Below are 20,010 nucleotides of genomic sequence, written 5' to 3' on the forward strand. Positions count from 1 at the left end.
TCCAAATCAAGGATCTGGGTTAGATGAAGGGCTTCCTAGTTCAAATTAACACGGAATAGATCGGGGGTAGTTATTTGCAATGTTAAAAAAATAAATAAATAAATAAAATTTCTTCCGAATCTCAAAGAAAAACACGAGAAACCCGATTTTCAAAAAAGGGCAACAGATGAAACAAAAAATGGCAGCAGATGTAAACAGACAACTCACGGAATGGAAAACGCTGTGGCTGTCACACCTAGGTGTTAACGCACACTAGTGGGCAGAGAGGACGAAAGGAGACCAGAAGTTCGAGGCAACCTTACACACGCAAGACGGGCAAAACCCAGACGGGTGGACGATGCCAAATTTGAGGGGGGTGGTGGAGAGCAAACGGAAGTCCGGGCCTCCCCCTCCCCCCACCCCAGCCACGGGCCACGGGCCACGGGATCCCGGTGGGCGGTGCACGCCCCTCCACCCACGCGCGCCTGCGTTGCGTCTCTCACCACGGTGCCCCCCCCCCCCCCCCCCCCCCCCCCCCCGGCGTCACAGCCTCGCCCTCTGACCGCCGTGGGACTAATCTCCTGACTGAGACCTCGCTGCCTTTGAAGTCGCTGTGCTCTTGGTGGCGAACATGAGTGGTCGCGCCCGCGTGAGGGCACGAGGCAGGGCCCGCAGCCCCAGCCCCGCGGACGCACCGTCGGTGTGTAGAACGCGTGGCCGACGTTGTCTCGCTCTCGCCTCTTCTGCCTCCTTCGTGGACAGCGCGTCCTTCTGCACTGACCTCTCCCTGTCTGCTGGGAAGGCGTGGCGTATCTTCCCTTTCCGCCTTGAGCCTTCCTGGGCTTTCTCGCATTTTTCCCTTCTGCGGGGGTGGGGGAGGGGTCTCATCTGAGGAAGATATTCATGGAGATATTTTGCTTAGCGAAGGGTACTGGGAGCTGGAGGCCGGTGTGTCAGTCTTTCCTACTTTCTGAGTGTTGCTTAATTACTTGACTCGGTTCTAAGTCTCCTGGTAAAAAATTCCTGCACCTTCGATAGTACTCTTATAGGGCATATAGCCTGATATGATTTGTCTCCCCAATTCATGCATAAAAATGAGTAATTTCAAGCACAGATGTGGTTTAGGTTCGATTGCTATTTCTCGACACACAAGGCAGCGAGGTTAAATTGGCTGGCAAATCAGCAACTTTTGAGCGATGTGACTTACTCCTTGTCAGTCCTTCGAGCAGTCTCGTGTACCAAAAGTACTCAAAAGTGGGTAGTCTGTGGTCATTGTGCCTTTACTTTCATGGCATTGCTTTCTCTTGACTTCATGCATTTTTTTTTTTTTTTTGGCAGTCCAAGATACTTTTCGTCTTGAACAACAAGAAATAGTTACTGCGAGAAGAGAAAATATTAAGGGTTCTTTCCGTCTATTTTTCAAACTAATTTGGGACCCATTTATTCAGGAGAGTCCTCACCCGAGCTAGTGAGCCAGGTCGCCTGGGCCCAGTTTATTTTCTTGCTACTAACGTGTTCATACTGGAGGCCCCGCGTGTGGAGGCTGTGAAGGCAGGAGCTGTGTGTGTTTGTGGGTACCACCTTCCGTGTGATGAATTTCCCCGGGCAGGAGAGTCACAGCTGCCTCTCTACACCTCCAGGGTGTGACAGCAGTGTCTGGCTCACAGTCAAGATTAAGGTCTGATAAATGGGGAAAACTATAGCTTGTCCTTGTCCTTTTTTTCTAGAATGGGCAGTCTCTTAGCATCTCTCAAGTGTTTTCCCTGTTAGCATTGGCTCATGGTAATCTGATGACTTAAAACATGATACAGTTCTTATTTTGTGTTAACCTTTGGGTTTATGATTTAACATCTTAAATGTAACCAAGGTGTTTTTTTTCTCCTATTTTAGCCTACATCTGTTGATATTAGTGCCAGTGAAGCATCCTCTACTGGTGACTTTGCAGGAACGAGCAGGATTTCCCAGACACGTAAGTGCAACCCCGTCTGTCCCATCCGGCTCCTCTCCATCTGAAGGGAACAGGAGTGACCACTCAGCGTTACAGCAGCAGGCTCACTTCTCAAACATTCCATTTACCTTTTCTTGCAGGATCCCGTGTTTGTGTGTTAGGTTTCTTTGGGACTCCCCAAACACAGTCTGCTGCTGAATTTCCTGAGACTGCTTGGTAGTTGGGTGCCCACAGGCACCAGGAATCCAGTTTTCTGATCTTTTCTGTTCACTGAATAATTAAAAAACATTTTTTAAAAATTCTTTATGAGGGGCACCTGGGTGGCTCAGTTGGTTGAGCGTCCAACTTCGGCTCAGGTCATGATCTCGCAGTTTGTGAGTTTGAGCCCCGTGTCGGGCTCTGTGCTGATGGCTCAGAGCCTGGAACCTGCTTCGGATTCTGTGTGTGTGTCTCTCTCTCTCTGTCCCTCCCCCACTCACGCTCTGTCTGTCTGTCTCTCTCTCTGCCCCTCCTCCACTCACGCTGTCTCTCTCTCCTTCGGGAATAAATACACATTAAAAAAAATTAAAAAAAAATTCTTTATGATATATGGATGCTCCTGCCACCACCCTGCGGGGATGGAAGAAACCTGGCTTACCTATGGCCACGGCTTTCTTCTTTTTTCCCCACCCACGGTAGACATCGCCATTTGATGGCAGCTCTCTTCACTGCAAACCCAGATTTGGCCTCAGGGTCTTGTCAACATGCTACTGCAAGTGGCCGCTATCACAGTGTGGGATGGCGTGCCCCTACGCTGGTTTGCGAGGGCCGCCGTGACAAAGTACCGCGGACTGGGTAGTTTGAACAATAGAAGAGTGCCATCTCTAATTCTGAAGGCTGGAAGTCCAAACCCACGGCGTCCACGGAATTGGTTTCTTCTGAGGCCTCTCTCCTTGGCTTGTAGATGACTGTCTTCTCCCTGTGTCTTCGCATGGTCTTCCCTCTGTATTTGTCTGTGTCTTGATCTCTTCTTACGAGGACACCAGTCATATTGGATTAGGGCTCATGCTAATGACATCATTTTAGCTTAATTCCCTCATCAAAGACTCCGTCTCCAAATACAGTCACATTCTGAGATATTAGGGGTTAGATCTGCAACATACGAATTTTGGGCCACCCAATTCACCCCATTCGACCACTGCCAAAACCTCTTAGCCTTCTCCCTTGTTCTGACTATGAAGTGATTGACTGATTGCTAACAACCATGTAAGCTCGAAGCACTAAGGTGCTCCCAGACTCTGTGAATCAGCAGTCTGTCCACCATCATGTGCCTGGCTGTCTTGTTCTCCGCCAGGGTTTTTCCAACTCTACTGAAGGACCCTCTGTGGTCTGAGCTCACAGAAGTGAACTGGTCCCTCAGAAGACGTGTTCTGAGAGGCTGTACCTCAGGTCCAGCACTCCTGGCACCATTCAGAGGCTAGTCCAGCTTCTCTTGGGAGTTTCTTTCCATGCCTGCTGCCCATCACTTGCGACCAGCAAGTGCTGGAGAGTGATATTTATCGATTTGTTTATTTATTGATTTATTTGTTTGTTTGTTTGATTGATTGATTGATTGGTTTGTTTGTTGATTGATTGATTGATTGATTTGTAAAAATTGTGGCAAAGTATACACAATGTAAAATGTACCATTTTAACCGTTTTTAATTGTATGACTCCATTGGCATTAAGGACATTCACATTGCTGTGACTCACATCACCAGCACCGACTCTGAGCGACTTTTTATTTTTTTAACCTTACAAAACTGAAACCCTACACTCATAAGGAATAACTCCCCATTTCCCCCTCCCTCTAGCCCCTGGAAACTACCACCTTATGGTAGATTGATTTCTTAGAAACTACCCAACACCTTTGGAAACCAAGAGCAGTGAAAGATATGGATAATATAGCAAGAATAATTTTTATAAACACCTTTTTAAATTAAATAAGTTTTGTGACTTTCCTGGGAGACTCAGACTCCACTGAGAAGGGGATGAACAGCGGTCTTGAGCAAGTGATGGTGTCATTGGGGGCAGTTGCAGTGACTTTGTCAAAAGACAGTAGTCAACTCAGAGCCCTCCGAGATTCGTGATACTATTACTTCCTAGTAATACTACTACACTTACTTTGTGACGATATTCTATATTTTTCTATTTTCATATTGTCTTTGAAGTACCAATGTTGTATCCAAAAAACCAGCATCTCTTCGTACCTGTTTAAACAGAAAATGTTCATTTGGAAACAGATTTGACTTTCATACTTTCCAGAACCTACGAGTAAATAACATGCCCCAAGTGGAAATGCTGGCTTTCATTTCCAAGGGAATGATCTAGAATAAAAACTGATGGCAGTGTTCTGGGCATTTCACAGTAAGAGATTCAGCTCCAGTCTGGGAAGAGGTTGGTGTAGACAGTCTTAGTCTGTGACTCTTAAGGGTGTTTGTTACACAGGAGTTGAGGGAGGGAGAGCTACCCTCCATAAGTGAGTGTGGAGAGGGGCCTAGGGGATAGAGCTTTTTCCCCATAGCCAAGAGGAGGAGCAGACTAGACCAAAATGTTATAAGGTAGAATTAACTCATCACTTTGTTATTTCTAACAAAACGTACCATGCTTCCTTTACAATTGTCAGTTTTTAGGCTGATGACTCCTGTATAGTCGTGATTGTTTTCAGCAGTGTGGGCCAGTTTTAATTAAAGCCACAAAAATCTGAGCTTTGGTTATCAACGCACTTTTGATACAGTAGCTGTAAGCAATATCACTGGAAAGAAATAGGAGACATTATGGCATTCTCTTCATATTTTAGATGGTGTATCTCCTGGTGATGCAAGATGTCCTTTCATCCAAAGAAGCGGGAAAAGCAGACGGGACTTCACGGATCTGGATGTCTGTACCAGAGAGAAATTGGCCCATGTGAGAGATTGCAAAACAGGTACCCTCTCTACACGGTACTTACTTTGTTACCAAAGCTTGCTTAAGGAATTTGAATTTCTAGATCTAAAGTAAACAAGTGTATGTAGTGACTTAAAAGATACTTATTGAACATCTGTTATGTTCAAGGCATTATCGAGACACTAATTGTTTTAGCCTCAATTCTCTCCTTTGTTAGTAGAAATAGTAATATTTCCCCAAAACATTTCACTTGTTCAAAAGATTTTCTACTTCCACCTGGGATAGGGGTTAAAAGAGCTGCGCTGTCTCTTTCCCAGCACTTTTCCTATATGGGAAATAATAACCTCCCTGGACTTAAGCCGTGAAAAGAAAGATCTAGCCTATTTTTGGAATTCCTAACCCAGTTTCCAGACTCACCCTTGAAATTGCACCCAGAGTTGTGCGCACGTGCATTTGGAGGAAAGTAGGTCTGTTATCTTCATGAGATTGTTGAGAGGCTTTGTGATACTGTCCCAAAAGGTAAGAGAGACTCCCTGAGGCAGATCAGTTTTCTTCAAACTCCTTAAAACCATGCAAAAAAAATTAAGGGATAGATATATTGTTATCTGTATTATATTGTATGTCTAACATACACACGCTAACACAAAAAAATTGAAACTAAGTCTCATGAGACAATGCTTGCCCTTACTCTGGTCCACTCTGTTGCATTCCTGTCATTTTGTAAAACATAATTGGTCATCTCATATATTTCCATGACTTCAGCACTAATGGGTCATGATTACAGTTTGCAAACACTGGTATAGATGATTTCCAAGCGTCTTGCCAGCTCTGATATTCTAGGATGACTCCTCTTTGTCCACGAATATGAGCAGCTAAACTATGTTGCCATTTGCCAGGATACAGGAAAAGAAAAGAAAGCTTTTCTTTAATTAAAAGAGCACAATTAGTTAATTCCTTGCTCCTAACAGATATCTACCGTATGTAGAAGCTGAGGAAATAGGCATACATGATGTTTTTTCTTTCTTACCACCTTGGGGGCTCATGTTTCCACTTCCTCCATGAAAGAAAGCAAAATAGTGCCCATTTGGTATAATTTTTTTTTTTTTTGTAACATGAACACTGGATGATTCCCTACAAGGAGAAGTTGGAAGTAACTCCGCATTTGTGCCCTCCTAGATTCTGTCCTAGAGGGAATTCATGCCATCTTGAGCACAGAACAGCTATATTGAAGCCAGCTCTGAATTTGTCCTGTAGGTTTTGAAGAAGTGAATAAAAACTTCTGTAAGGGATGCAGTTTCTGGAAGCACACGTGGCCTCCCTGTGTGCAGAAAACAGAAACCCAGAGGCCTTGTCTGTTTTTACACATAAAAGATGTGTAATTTCTTTTTCTCTCCCCTGTCCTGCCCCTCAGTCTCTTCCCTGGGACTTGTAGAGTGGTGTAACCACTGATTGAACTCTTCCAGAATTTTCACAAGCATGGGGGTTAACTTTTGATTATCTGGATTTCCAAGGGGCTGGGAGCTGTGTTCACGGAAGAACCGGACATTTCTTTATAATCCAAGAGCAGCATAATTTCAGAGCAGCATCTGAAAATATTACCTGAGCCAGTTTGAATTTCAGACGCAGAGCTGGAAGGCAAGTTTTGGAAGGAGTCCTGGGGTAGTTGAATTCTGACGCTTCTCTTTTCCCAAGGAGAAGAATGTCCGTGTCTTCTCTTATGTACTTACGAGGTCTGCTTTACACATGATCCCTTTTAAATTCCTAAATGTGTGTTTGTAAGACTCTATAAGGTTACCAGGCTATAGGTTGTTAGAGCTTGTCTTGTGTCACTGACACGAGCAACAACTATGCAGGAGCAAATAAAAGTGTTAAATGATGCGATCATTATTAGCATGGTGTGATTTTATTTTGGTTTAAAAAAATGTTTTTTATTTGTCTTCTCCAGGTTCCAGTGGAGTGCCTGTGAAGCTGGTCACAAACCTCTTTAATTTAGATTTGCCCCAGGACTGGCAACTATACCAGTATCATGTGACATATGTTCCGGATTTAGAGTCTAGAAGGCTGAGAATTGCTTTGCTTTATAATCATAGGGAACTTTCTAACAGAGCAAAAGCATTTGATGGTGTCATCCTTTTTCTGACACAGAAACTGGAAGAAAAGGTACAGTGTGGTTAATGTTTATACTTGCACACACATGCGTATACTTACACTCATCCATGTATATTTAAGAGGTTAGCTGATTGTCTTAACAGTTGGAATGAGTGTTTCACTCTCTCCTTTCCTCTTTCCTGTTCCCATGCCTGAGAGCAAAAAGATTTCCTAATTAAGACCTCATCAGTAATTGATTTCTTAATTAAGAAGCTGATGATCTGGCATTTAAAAAAATAAGAGCTGTAATACAAACACTGATTTTTTAACTACTACTTTTTTTTTTTTTAAGGCAAAGTGTCCTTGAAATAGGCATCCTTTTTAAACTTTTCCCCAAATAGATAAGACTTTAAGAAACACCGTATAGCCTGTGGATGGCTTCAGAGCTTTAAATTTACTCTACATTTTTTGCTCCTACACACTTGTATCTGTGAGTCCAAATAACTTTATATCCGTTTCTGATTCAAAAACTGTCATTTCTTTTATCACATGAAATGAGTTATTGGTACCAGTTTTAAGGATTTGTTTTAATGGTGTGATCATTGAAAATGGCAATTGCGTGATTCATATTCCTTTATCCATGTTTTTATACCTGCAACATTTTCACTCCTAAAATATATTGTTACTGACGTTTTTATCATATGCTTTGTTCGGAGGCAGTATTAAAATCACTACAACGAAAACAAACCTCATCAGTAATTGATTTCTTAATTAAGAAGCTGACGACCTGGCATTTAAAAAAAATAAGAGCTGTAATACAAACACTGACTTTTGAACTACTACTTTGTTTTTAAAGGCGACGTGTCCTTGAAATAGGCATCCTTTTTAAACTTTTCCCCAAGTAGACAAGATACAAACCAAAAAGAACCAGTTTTTTTATAAAAAAATAAAATGGAGCATTGGATTAAAACTTTATGCTTCTATTCCTGAGAAAGCTTAGTCTTTTAGTTCAACATTTTGGACAGGATAATACCAAGGCATAAATTTAAATTTCTGGACTCCACATAAATCTCTTTGCATGTCCTCAAGAAATGCATTCTTTTCATTTTTAAAAGAGTGAGAGCGCATACAGTAGGGGAGAGGTAAAGAGGGAGAGAGAGACTCTCAAGCAGGCTCCATGCTAAGTGTGGAGCCTGACACAGGGCTTGATCCTACAATTCTGGGATTGTGACTTGTGCCAAAATCAAGAGTCGGTTGCGTAACTGATGGAGCCCCCCAGGTACCTGAACAAATGCATTAATGAGCACTTTTGGGGCCTATATCTTTTTACAAGAGCCTAACATTTATAGGAGCTACTTGAGTGATTATTTTCTCTGGATATGGAATTTGAAAGTTGTACCATAGGTTTAAATTTGGTGGCTTGGAAAATCCAGATGTGTAAATTTAGAAACACTTGAATTCATCCTAAGTCCTTACTGATTTAATATTTTGTTCTATGACCAGATATTGATAGCACGCTAATATACGGCGCCTCTCATACTTGAACGATATATATTTCAGGTGTATTGTTATAATTAAAAATTATCTTGTTCTTGTACATACATCTGTAGTAACAGTAAATTAGATATGTTAGTATTATATACCCAACTCGAGTAGTCCAGCTTACTTCAATTGTAACCAAAATGGAGAAATTTTACTCTACAGATGCTCGGAATAAGTTAATATTACTTGTTTCCCATTCAAAATGAGCATGTGGTATGTACCTTATTGTTGGGGGTGGAATCTAATGAAGAGGCAGCTGAGTAAACACCTAGTGAGACAAGTCAGGCCTATCGATTTTACTTCCCAGACACAGGTGATACGGGATTTAGACAAAAGAGTGTTGTCTTGTACCTTATCGACATATGACCTGCTACCCAGTGACAGTGAACTAGAAATAGTAAAAAGAAATAGCGTCCCAACAAACAGGTTACTATGTTCACCTTTTTATTCTGGTCTTCATTTGTCTCAGGCTTGTCCGGCACTCCCATCCATCCTCTACACACTTTGCAGGGTGCTCATTTTTGTTCAAAGAGCCCCTTCCACTAATCATTCATTGTACTCCCTCACAGTGCAGTTCTAGAAGTCCTGTTCTGCTGCTCCCTGGCCTTCCGCTGTCTTGCAGACCCCATTTGTGTATCTGTGGCCATGACCTGGATGGCTGTCACTAGTCACATCTATTTGCCATTCTTATGCATTCATTCCGCACTTCGAAGGGGCCTGGTGTGTGACTGCCATCATAGAGGAAACCAGGAAACCGGGACAGATAGAACAAGGTTCTTGTCAAAACACTTCAACTTAGCGCTAAGGTCAGTTCCAACTAAATACAGCACAAGGTTATTTATAAATGAATACAGGACAAGGTGACATTATTGAGTGCGTGCTCTGCCAGGCTCTTTATATGTGTGATCTCGTTTAATCCTCTCATCACTCCTGGAGTCTCAGAAAGGTTAAGTATCTTGTCCAAGGTCTTTATAGACAGGTTGATGGAAGATCGTTCCCAGCAGGATACTTGAAGGGAAGCAATACTGGCTCCTAGGATTTGGACCAATGCAGAGGATGAAGGCAGTTAGAGGGAATTCCGAGACAGAAGGACAGGAAGGAGCAAAGGCACAATGATAGAAGCGGAGGGGCATGTTTTAGAAACTTCTGATCATTCACGTTTAGCCAGGAAGGAATGGAAGTTGTGCCTCTAACGTAGGGAGAATCTTAAATGTCCTGGTGAGGGATAGGGACTGCCCTCCATGGACCACTGAAGCCTTTGAGAGAGGGTTTCCATGAGAGCTGTGTTACATTGCAGTTGCTCTCATCATATCCCATTGAATGGTTGGCAGGAGAAAGGGGGAAGATTGATAAAGTGCCCCTGGAAAACTGTGGGCAGGGTGTCAGGGGGCCTTGAAGAAAGGTACAAAGTGCTGCCATTTATTTAACCTTCCTGAGTGCATGGATAAGGATAAGGATAAGATCAGTGAATTATCTCATGTGATTTTCACAACCTGTGACTTCGGTGAGACTTCCTCCCATTTTAGAGATGGGAAAAGGTCTTAAGGAACCATAGTAGCTTGCTGTGTATCACAGGCTGTAAGAGGCCGAGGACCAAGGTTTGTTCAATTCCCAGTCATGTGCTCTTAAGCCCTGTGGTAAATAACTGGAACAGCTAAACTAGATAAAGGTATTGTCAGTGTAGAAGTGCTAAGACTTGCAAGCCGATTAGCTGGTGGATTGACAAATGAAAGCCCGCTCTGGCACCAGCAGCCCCGGCACTGGATGTGTGGGGATGGACATTAACAGACACAGGAGCCAAGGAGTTGGCATTTGGTAGGGAGGGTATAGGCAGCATTGATGAGTTTGCTTGGAGGGCTGTTAGGAATGCAGATCCCAGATGGAAGTCTGAGTGGGGACCACTGCTGTCACCCCCACACCAGCCCCTCAGCCAATGTCCTTTGTTGTCTGAAGCCTTTGTCCTGAAGTCCCTACGGCAGTTTGAGAGCATCATGCCTGCTAGACTTCTCTCGGATGTTGATGAGCTCTTCCTGCATCCACCCCCTTCTGATTTCTCTCAATTTTATTTGAGGAAGAAATCATTTCATGCCCTGTGAAGGGACCTGTTTCTCTTTGTTTCCATACAGTAAACCATTCCTGCCCTATATTTCTGGTTGAACCTGAAAGTGATTGAAATTACACTTTAACTATAGGAAGTAGGGATAAAATACATAAATACCTGTTAATGAGCTGACCTCTTCTGATTCCTTACCCTTCTGAAAGATCCTTGGTCATTGATTTTTATTGACTGATTTGATCATTCTTTTATTCCAAAACCCTGTACCAAGTCCTATCTGGTCTGAAAAGTTTTACATTTCTTGGGGAGCTGGTATAGAAATTTTCATGCATTCATTCTTTTGTTAGAAGATTGTTCCAAATAATGAGAAGCATACGAATTTCTCTAGATGTTTCAAAAAGTAATAAAAGCAGATTCTCTATCTGTTTTCATGTCTACTGATTACTCCCCTTTCTCCTCACATTTACTTCCACTCTTGCAAATCTCCTCTCCTTATGTTTCTTCCTCTATTCTTCTCTGTTCTTCTGTTTTATGAAAAACAGTTGAGAGACTGTCTTTTGGAATCCACAAACCCAGAATGGGCAGGACGGTCCACATATAGGCTTCTGGGTGTCTGTGAACACCCTGAAAATAGGTGTATCATTGTGGCATACAGGTATGTAAAGTTTTCTTGGGACAATGCCTGCAACTTTAATCAGACTCTTGAAGTGATTTGTGACCGGCCCCCCCAAGTTGCCTCTGCTCCCCCCACCAAATAAGATGAAGAAACCTTGCTCTGGATTTCTCTTTGGATCAAGTCTCTGTACCCTAAGCCTGATTTTGATTCTCCATTAAGATCTTCCATTAAGAGGAGAGAAACATGTTGCTTTTCTAGGATTAGCAAGATAGAAAAATCCTCCAAGTGTAATGTGATTAGATGATTACATTACTAACACCTGCAGTTTTGTTTTGTTAATGCATATTAAATTGTGATGGCTGTATCATATCTAATTTTTCACACCCGGGGACAATCTGGAGTGCCTATTAAGTGCGTCTTTTCCCAGGTCACGGAGCTGTCAAGTGAAACTCACAGAGGCGGGACTGTGAAGATGACTATCACTCTGACAAGGGAGCTGCCGGCAAGTTCCTCTGTGTGCATCCAGGTCTTCAATATCATCTTCAAAAAGTGAGGCACCCCACGTGTTCATTTAATTGAGGCTAGAGACACCTTTCATCACGGAGCCAGGGTGTGACGGCTGTCAGCCATCTCGCGGGCCACCTGTGAGCAGCAGTGTCGTCCGCGGGGCACTTCCCCATGGACTTTCACGTACGCGTGCAGTACTATGCCCGCAGTCCCTCACAGCCTCTCACTGGCTCCCATCTTGTCATCCAGTGCTCCTTGAGTGGGGACAAAGAGCTTAAGGGTTGTGATGTCTCAGAGATAGCAGCTGTGGGTGGGGGAGGGTTGCCTTTTCCTTACCCTCCCTCACCCTCCATCCCAGGCTTAAATATTCTCTGTTACTTGTTACCAGCTGCTTTCTGCTCTCGCCCCACCCTCAGCCCCCTGCCCTTCCCCCCATGAACCCCTGAGGCAGAAGGAAGGGTGTGATTACACCACTCAGTGTCCTTGAAATTGATGCAAGGGTTACTTGCTTCAGTGTTATCTGGGATGAGGGGTGAAACTCCATAAAATGCAGATTTCCTCGACCCTCCCTGGACCTAGTAAACAGAACATTAAGAATGGGGCCTGAAAAATCCGTATTTTGAGTACACTTTCTAGATGACACACGGCAACACAAAGGCTTGTGAACCACAATTTTCCACACTGCTGGTGTGGACCAGCAAGATGATATGTCCAGAAACCTTTGACACCAGCCCTTTGCTCAATAATGGCCTCTGGACAGGAGGAGGACGGAGGAGTTTGGTTGTTGGGTTGGGCACGTAAAGGAATCCACCCCACCCCCGGATGTATTATTTCCTAATTCTAGTCAGACATCTTGCTGAGCAGCCTTAGGTCATGTGTTCAGTATGGTCAGATATGCAGGCTGAGGCTCAGTGTCATATGGCAGCCAAAATCATGGAGTTATAACCCATGTTTTCTGACCTGAAATGTGTATACTTCCCTCATGCGGTGGGCAGCCTCAGATCAGTGATGTGTCCAGTTCCACAGGTGACCAGGATGTTAGTTGCTGAAGAGGCAGCCATGCCATGTGGGGAGCTTGAGTAGCCTCATGAGAAGCCGCTTCCCCACCTCAAATCAGAGAAGACATCAGAAGAGCCTTCAAACATGGCTTGCCTCGCTCCATCCATGCTAACCAGTATGTGACAACCACAGTCCTATTGGTGACCACGTATTTAGCATTGCAGTTAAGCGCGGAGGACAAAAGCAATTTCAGTGATACCATTCTCAAATATGAGGAAGTGATAGTTCTCATATACACACACATGCTTATATTTAGCATCCAAACCTTCCAGCGCTAGAAGAATGAGAGTTCTATACTTTCTACATACTCTTATCAGGATGTTCAGCATGGGTACAAACTTAGAATTATACCGTTATTAACTGATGTTTACCAAATATTTAAAAATATATATACTTGCAGGATCTTAAAAAAGTTGGCCATGTACCAAATAGGACGGAACTTCTATAAGCCTTCTGAACCAGTGGAAATTCCCCAACACAAGTAGGTTTATTTATATTTTCTGTTACTCTGAAATTGTGGTAACGTGAAGAACATAATTTACGATGCAATATTATGCGATGTTATGCCATTATGCCTCCTCTGAGAGACTGTGTATTATGAAAAGTAATGGATTTTTTTAATTTTCAAGGTTTTTTTATAGAATGGTGAATGTCAGTGTGAATCTAGCAGCCTGTTTTCTTATATTAGTGTGCTAGATCATTATCATAAGTCGTGGAAGGAATTCAGAAACTGAGTTTTTTGTGCATGACAAGTAGTAATGAAAGCAGAATAAGCTATATTATGTTATACCACATATTGATACTCTGCTTTCTTGCTGACAGGAAGTTTGGTTGATGTTGGGTCAGCAGAGGTCACACGAACCAGTCAACTAAACGGGGAAGACTTTTCACTCTGAACTGGGGAGTGGTTGCTTTCGGGAAGGTGGTCGGCTATGTCTGCAACGGGTTGTCAGCTCTCCCAAATATGTGGTCAAGCTAAAGACAGAGAGGCAGTGGGTAACCCAAAGACAGATGGGTAAACAAAGGAAGGAGTGCATAAAAGAAAACGAGGGGCACAGTGTTTAGCCTGCTGGCAGGTAGGGAGAACATGGCCGGGTTTCCATATGTTAGTTCAGTGTGACAGAGTAGTCCATGGCAAGCACCCTGTTGGTGCTCTCACTTATCTCCTAACCTGGATTAGAAATTCTTGTAGGTCCAGTGTTGTGCTGGGCTGGAGTGGGTGCCCAGCGCACATGCTTGTCCTAAAGGCTGGCTGTGAATCAAGTCCGCAAAGTAAACTGAAACAATTAAAAAAAACATATTTGCCTGTTCTTTCATGTCTTTTCCATAAATTTTTCTTTTTTAAGACTTCAATCCATGATATCCATGAATGTAGAAAGGAGTTGTAGCCTCTGCTGTGGTGTCCCTTTGTGTGTTTGCATGTGATGTCATTTAGATTATTTCTTGCTCTCGTGAAATCTGTACACTGTCTTCACCGTTGAGTCTGCGTGCTTTTCTGAACCTTGAAGTTTTTGTGCTGGGATGCACAACTCCATAAATGTAGTAATCCTACAGCTGTGGCTCCCAACCAAGGGCAGGTTTGTCCCCCAGGGGTCATTTGGCAACGTCCGGAAGTATTTTCGGTCGTCACGGTGTGGAGGCTATGCCTGGCTTCTGGTGGGTAGAGGTCAGGGGATATTGCCAAACATCCTGCGGGGCTCCGGACGGCTCCTGACACAGAATGATCCAGTCCCAAATGTCGGTAGTGCCAAGGAGGGGGGATGCTGTTCTCTGGGATGCATTTATCATAAATATATGCTTAAAGACACTCCCCAGCTAGAAATAACTAAAGATTCTAGTCAGCAACTGGAAGAAATCAGACTGAAGAAAGAGTGTTCTATAAAATCAGGAAAATTGGAGCGTAAAATCAAATCATCACTAAAGATGTTTATTGTTTTATGATAGGGCATTTCAAATTTATCTATCTATCTATCTATCTATTTGAAGGTTGTCCCTTTGGCCTGGGTTTGCTATTTCTGTGTCACGGTTTGAGAGCAGGCTCCTATTTACTGCTGATGTGAGTTATAAAATACTCCGGAATGAGACTGTTCTGGAATTCATGACTGATCTCCGCCAGGAAACTACTATGTCCTGCTTTACCCAGACGTGTGAAAAACGGCTGCTGGGTCTCATTGTCCTTACAAGGTAAGAGCCTGCATTTAAGAAAACTTCCTGAGGGAATGAATTCTTTTTTTTTTTTTTTTAATTTTTTTAATGTTTATTTTTTGAGAGAGAGAGAGAGGGGGACAAAGTGTGAGCAGTGGGGAGGGGCAGAGAGAGAGGGAGACACAGAATCCAAAGCAGGCTCCGGGGTCTGAGCTGTCAGCACAAGAGCGCATCACGAGGCTTGGCTTGAACCCACGAACCATGGATAATTATCCGAACACTGTACCCAACTGTGAGATCTTGACCTCAGCCAAAGTCGGACACTTAACTGACTGAGCCACCCAGGCGCCCCGAGGGAATGAATTCTTTATGCTGTTTGGGAACAGGAATAGCCACAGGGCATTGTCCTGAGCACAGATCTGATCAGTTTACTGGCCTGTTTAGACCTGGCCATTCTCAGTTGACTAGAGTTCAGACTTCCTGGAGTGGCCTTCAGGGACCGTCCACTCCTCACACGGCCCTACAGCATCTCTTGCTGCACCCCTCTCCCCACTCCTGAGAGTCTGCACTTTGCTGCTGCAGTGCCTTTGCCTGGATTTTCCACCCTTAATTCTGCCTTTTTAAAGTTCTGTTTCCACAAAGTCCTGCTCATACCTCACTGCTTTTCTGAAGCCATCACCTGTCCACTCAGCTGGAAGTACTCAGTTACCTCCCCTGTGCTGTTCCCATAGCACATTGGTCATAACCCTTTTATTTCATTTTATTCCATCACAGGAGAGAACATCAGGTCCATGTCTCTTTTCTCTGTAAGATTAGAGGGGCTTTAAGACCAAGATCTTTCAAATCCCGAGGTTTATCTGCATATAATTTTCCCTGCATGCACATTGAACTGAGTTAAACACGGATAGATTAGGTTGCTTCCTGAGTACCAACCACAAAGCTTACCATGTCCTTCTTCAGTCCACAGACAGTTCTTCTAGAGGACGTGTTAATCCTCTTTCTAATCTGGCTTGGAATTTACACTTCAAGTTGTTTTTTCTGGGTTATATAGCAGGGCCATAGGCCTGGTTGTCTTCCATACCACCTGAGGAGAGAAGGCCACCCCTTGATCCTCTTGTCATGATTGCCAAGAATTAGCTTATCACACTATTCCAGAGTAACCTTGCAAAGAACCAAGAGCCTAGGAGACAGCGCTGACAAGGAGGTTCCTGTCTTGAGGCTGGGGCAGCATGCAAGAATATTCCAGGCCACATAGTGCTGCAGGGGGAAATAGACTTTAGAATGATCTTAGCCAGCCTGCTTTGCAGTTTGGCTGAGGGCCAGCCCTCGATGGGAGATCACGTGGGATACCCAGCTGGCATGGTTGATCAACCTTCTTCAGGTGCTTTTTAGCAGAAGAACTGTCTGGGAGCTCAAAAACTCTGAGTGATACCAGAAGCTGATGGGAAAGCTTTGAAAATGGGAAAGCTTTGAGCAATGCTTCACCCTTTGAACATAACAGGAATAATTTATCTGAAGTTAGAGTGTCTCTCATTGACAAAGATTATGGTCTAATGACTTCCTTACCAGTTTTGTTGGAGAATGGAGGTCTTCCTGTATCCTGAAGAGTTAATGAATGCTCTTCTCAGATAAGAGCCAATCATTAAAAAAAAAAAAAAAAAAAAAAAAAAGACTATTCTTGTATTACTATTGTAATTTCTGAAATTCTGGAGTCTAATACTTTGAATTAAACTGTAGTGAAATAGCCGCTTGTATGATTTGGAAACATTTGTGAAGATTTCTTGCATTTCCCAGATACAATAACAAAACCTACCGCATCGATGATATTGACTGGTCGGTGAAGCCCACGCACACCTTTCAGAAGCAGGATGGCACTGAGATCACCTATGTGGATTACTATAAGCAGGTTGGACTTTTGTACTTTATTCTCGTCTCTCTTCGTCTTAGTTTAGAGAAGTCTCTCTGTTCCTTTCCAGAGCTAACAAGTCCCCCAAATTGTCAGGCTGAGACAGCTTCTGACATAATTCTTCGACTTGTCTCTTCCCCTCCAAGCCTGCCTTCCCTGGCTTGCCTCAGACCTGATCCTGTCTCCTGTTGTCCTTCTTCCTGTAGTCTGAGTAATTTCCCTTAAAAGTGTATCTGATAATGTCATTTCCTTGCTTAAAGTATTTCCATGACTTTGTAGTACCTTAGAAGCCAGTCCTAAGCTCCTGGGCAAAGCCCCTTTATGATCTGGCCACTTCCTGCCACTGGAGCCTCATCTGTTACCACTTTCGTTTCCTTTGTTCTGCTGTGCTTATGTTTGTGGTTCCTTTAGTCAGTTACTCCTACCCACCCCCCACCCCCTTGCATCCTCATGCATGTTACTTCCTCTTCCTGGACTCCCCTTCACAGCCAGCCAGCCAGTCATCGACACTCTTCAATACTCAGCTCAGCCGTCAACTCTCAGGCAAGCCCCATGGCACTCTCCCCAGGGGCCCCTTCCTGCATTTAGCCCCATCACATTATCATGGGCAGGATGTGAAGGGTCTGACTTCCCTCCTGAACTTTGGGCTCTTTATTTCTGGATACCCAGGGGAACACGGTGCCTTGCCTTGCACGTAGCAGATACTCAAACATTTGTTGATGGAATCTCCCGCTGCCTCCAGGAGCGTGATTCACAATTATCACCATCACTGTTACCTCTACCCCCGCCTTCCCCTCTGAGTTCCTTACAGAGGCTCCTTCTCTTTCATGTACAATCGTATTTCAGTCTCCAGAATCTCACAGATATTTCAGAAAACGAACACATAGCGAAAACTCTTCCTTTCTATACTTTCAAGAATATATATGTATAATTTTTTTTTCCTTAGCTGATTTCTTTGGAAGGTCATCTTCACTGGCTCCAAGCACCTCCTCTGTTCTTCCTCCCTGAAACCTCCGTAGTCTGGCATCCAGTCTGCTGCTATGGAAATAGCTCCCTTTAAAGTCAAATTCAGCTACTGAACTTATTGTAAGGGGCTTTTTGTGGCACGTGACACCAGTGACCACTCCCACCCGACTGAGTGGCTCTCCTCTTTGACTCCTGGGCACAGCCCTGATGGCTCCCCCCCAGATTTTGTTGTTGAGTTTCAGCCTCCTTTGATGCTTTCCCCTTCTTTTCCCTTCAGGTCTTAAATGCGATTATTCACCATGGTTCCCTCATATAGGATCTCCTCTTCATATCTCCAGACCTCTCAAATACAGTATTTTTGCCCTTATTCGTGAATTATACTCATTTCCATTTTCGGACCATATTTTCATGAATGTCCTGCAGGCATTTCAGACTAACATCATTCATTCTGAATTTGTTGTCTTTCACACTCCCGTTTCTCCTTGGAAATTCAACCTCTTGCTTCCGTCCTCTTCTTTACCCTCACCTGCTCATTCAGTTGTCACCAACATCGGTCCTGCCTTCTTTACCTGTGGATTCTCCCAGGACCCCATCTCCCTTCCTCAGCCCTATAACCGCTGCATGAATGCAAGACGACTCACGGATCCCCACCTGGAAGATTTGGGTCACCCTCTTATGGTGCCCTTGCCCCAGCTTTGTCTTCGCTGTGCCCTGTTATCCTCACTGCCACCAAACACATCTTCCTGAAATGCTACCCAGAAAGGTGGTTAAGAGCATAGGCTATAGAATAAGGTACTCCTGGCACTGGCTGTGTGACCTTGAGCAAATCACTAAACCTGGAGGGTCATCTGTGAAGGGGAATCATTGATCTGCCTTCATGGGGCCTGTAGCGGAAGCATAGAATGAGGTAGCCATGCCTACAGAGCTTTTAGCCCAGTACCTGCACATGGCAAACGCTGGATAAATGCTGGAGACCCGGCCCCTCTTTTCCCAGCCTCCCCTTTCTTCATCTCTGGCATCACACACTTTGGTCCCATCTCCCCTTTCAGCCTCATCTGTCACCGCATTGCCACCAGTCACCCCATGCTGCTGTCACCCCATCCACTCACTGTCACTAAATGTTTCTCAGCCTTTGCTCGTGTCCACTAGACACTGGCATAAATCCACACCACACCTTTCCCCTTCACCACCAGCTAAACCCTTAACTTGCAAGTCACGTGTCACCGCATTTGCAAAGTCCTCTCTGACCTTGCTTCCTGTCATATTCACAGAAGAGCTAGTGATTCTCTTCTCTGAGCACTTGTATCACGCATCATGTTGCTTCTAGAATGTCTTCCTTGTAGAACAGGGATGGCATTTGGTTAACCCGTGATGAATAGCGCCTAGCAGAGCATCTTGTGCATGATGCGCTCCATAAGTGTTTGTTTATTAACCACCAAGCTTGTTGAACATTTGGGTTTCTTTCCTGCATGATTAAATTTGTTCCTCCTTGAACAGAGGTATTTTTAGGACCTGTGACATTCTGAAAAGAGAATCATGGTAAAATCCCACTCACTTTCTTTGTAATGAGTTGCGGTTCACTGCACGTATGTTGTAATTAGGGAGAAAAAGAAGGAAATTGTGCCAATTCTAGAATGTCTTCCTCTCTGTCCCAGGAAAAGGAACACTAAATTACAATGTAGTCAACTCTCAAAGTGGACATCTTGATTTTGACTTTTATATTTCTCCATTTTATTTTACCATGAAAAATATTTTCAAATGCTAAGAAAACTGGGCAAGGGAGAAAGTAAAGATTACCTTATGACACAGTTTAGGGGAGACAATTCTTGGCCACGTGCCAGGTAAATGCAATACCCTCTTCCTGGCGAATCTTTATACTCCCGTATTCTCTTCAAGGTGCTCTTTTGGGCTCTGCTTCCTTCGTGAAGCCTTCCCTGATTCACCATCCATGTATTGTCTTCCTACCACCACCTTTCTCCCCAGGGACCCAGTACTGAATGGTGTAATAAGCAGAAGTTCCCAAGTCTTAGAGGATAAATCCTGGCTGTGCTGATTCCCAGTTCTGGGACCTTGGGAGGGTTGTTTCACTTCTCATGATATTTCCTTGTCTGTGGAGGGGATGAACTAGTATCTGTCTCATAGGTTTGTTGTTAAGATTAAGTGAGGAAAAGTAGAGGTGCTTAGTATGTCATCCTTGTACTTCTCATACCTTGTTTGTAGAGGGTGTAGTTGTATCAGGGATTGTGCCTCTTCCATCTCTGTGTCCACTGTGGTCCCTGGAACGTAGTAAGCGT

At 43.9% G+C, this 20,010-nt stretch overlaps 1 protein-coding gene across 2 annotated transcripts in view; it reads left to right on the plus strand.

The window, feature by feature from the left end:
• The first annotated feature begins 515 nt into the window (after window positions 1–515).
• The window catches only part of PIWIL4 (piwi like RNA-mediated gene silencing 4), a 45,276-nt gene continuing 25,781 nt past the window's right edge, over window positions 516–20,010 (plus strand). For both annotated transcript variants that reach the window (XM_027040041.2, XM_053203827.1), the window contains exons 1-8: window positions 516–679; window positions 1,870–1,948; window positions 4,746–4,871; window positions 6,777–6,991; window positions 11,561–11,682; window positions 13,100–13,180; window positions 14,686–14,883; window positions 16,639–16,750. In XM_027040041.2, the coding sequence (XP_026895842.1) occupies window positions 611–679; window positions 1,870–1,948; window positions 4,746–4,871; window positions 6,777–6,991; window positions 11,561–11,682; window positions 13,100–13,180; window positions 14,686–14,883; window positions 16,639–16,750 (1,002 nt within the window). In that variant the 5' untranslated portion in view covers window positions 516–610. The remainder of the gene's footprint in view (window positions 680–1,869; window positions 1,949–4,745; window positions 4,872–6,776; window positions 6,992–11,560; window positions 11,683–13,099; window positions 13,181–14,685; window positions 14,884–16,638; window positions 16,751–20,010) is intronic.

Source organism: Acinonyx jubatus, chromosome D1, assembly GCF_027475565.1.
Source record: "Acinonyx jubatus isolate Ajub_Pintada_27869175 chromosome D1, VMU_Ajub_asm_v1.0, whole genome shotgun sequence".
Taxonomy (NCBI): domain Eukaryota; kingdom Metazoa; phylum Chordata; class Mammalia; order Carnivora; family Felidae; genus Acinonyx; species Acinonyx jubatus.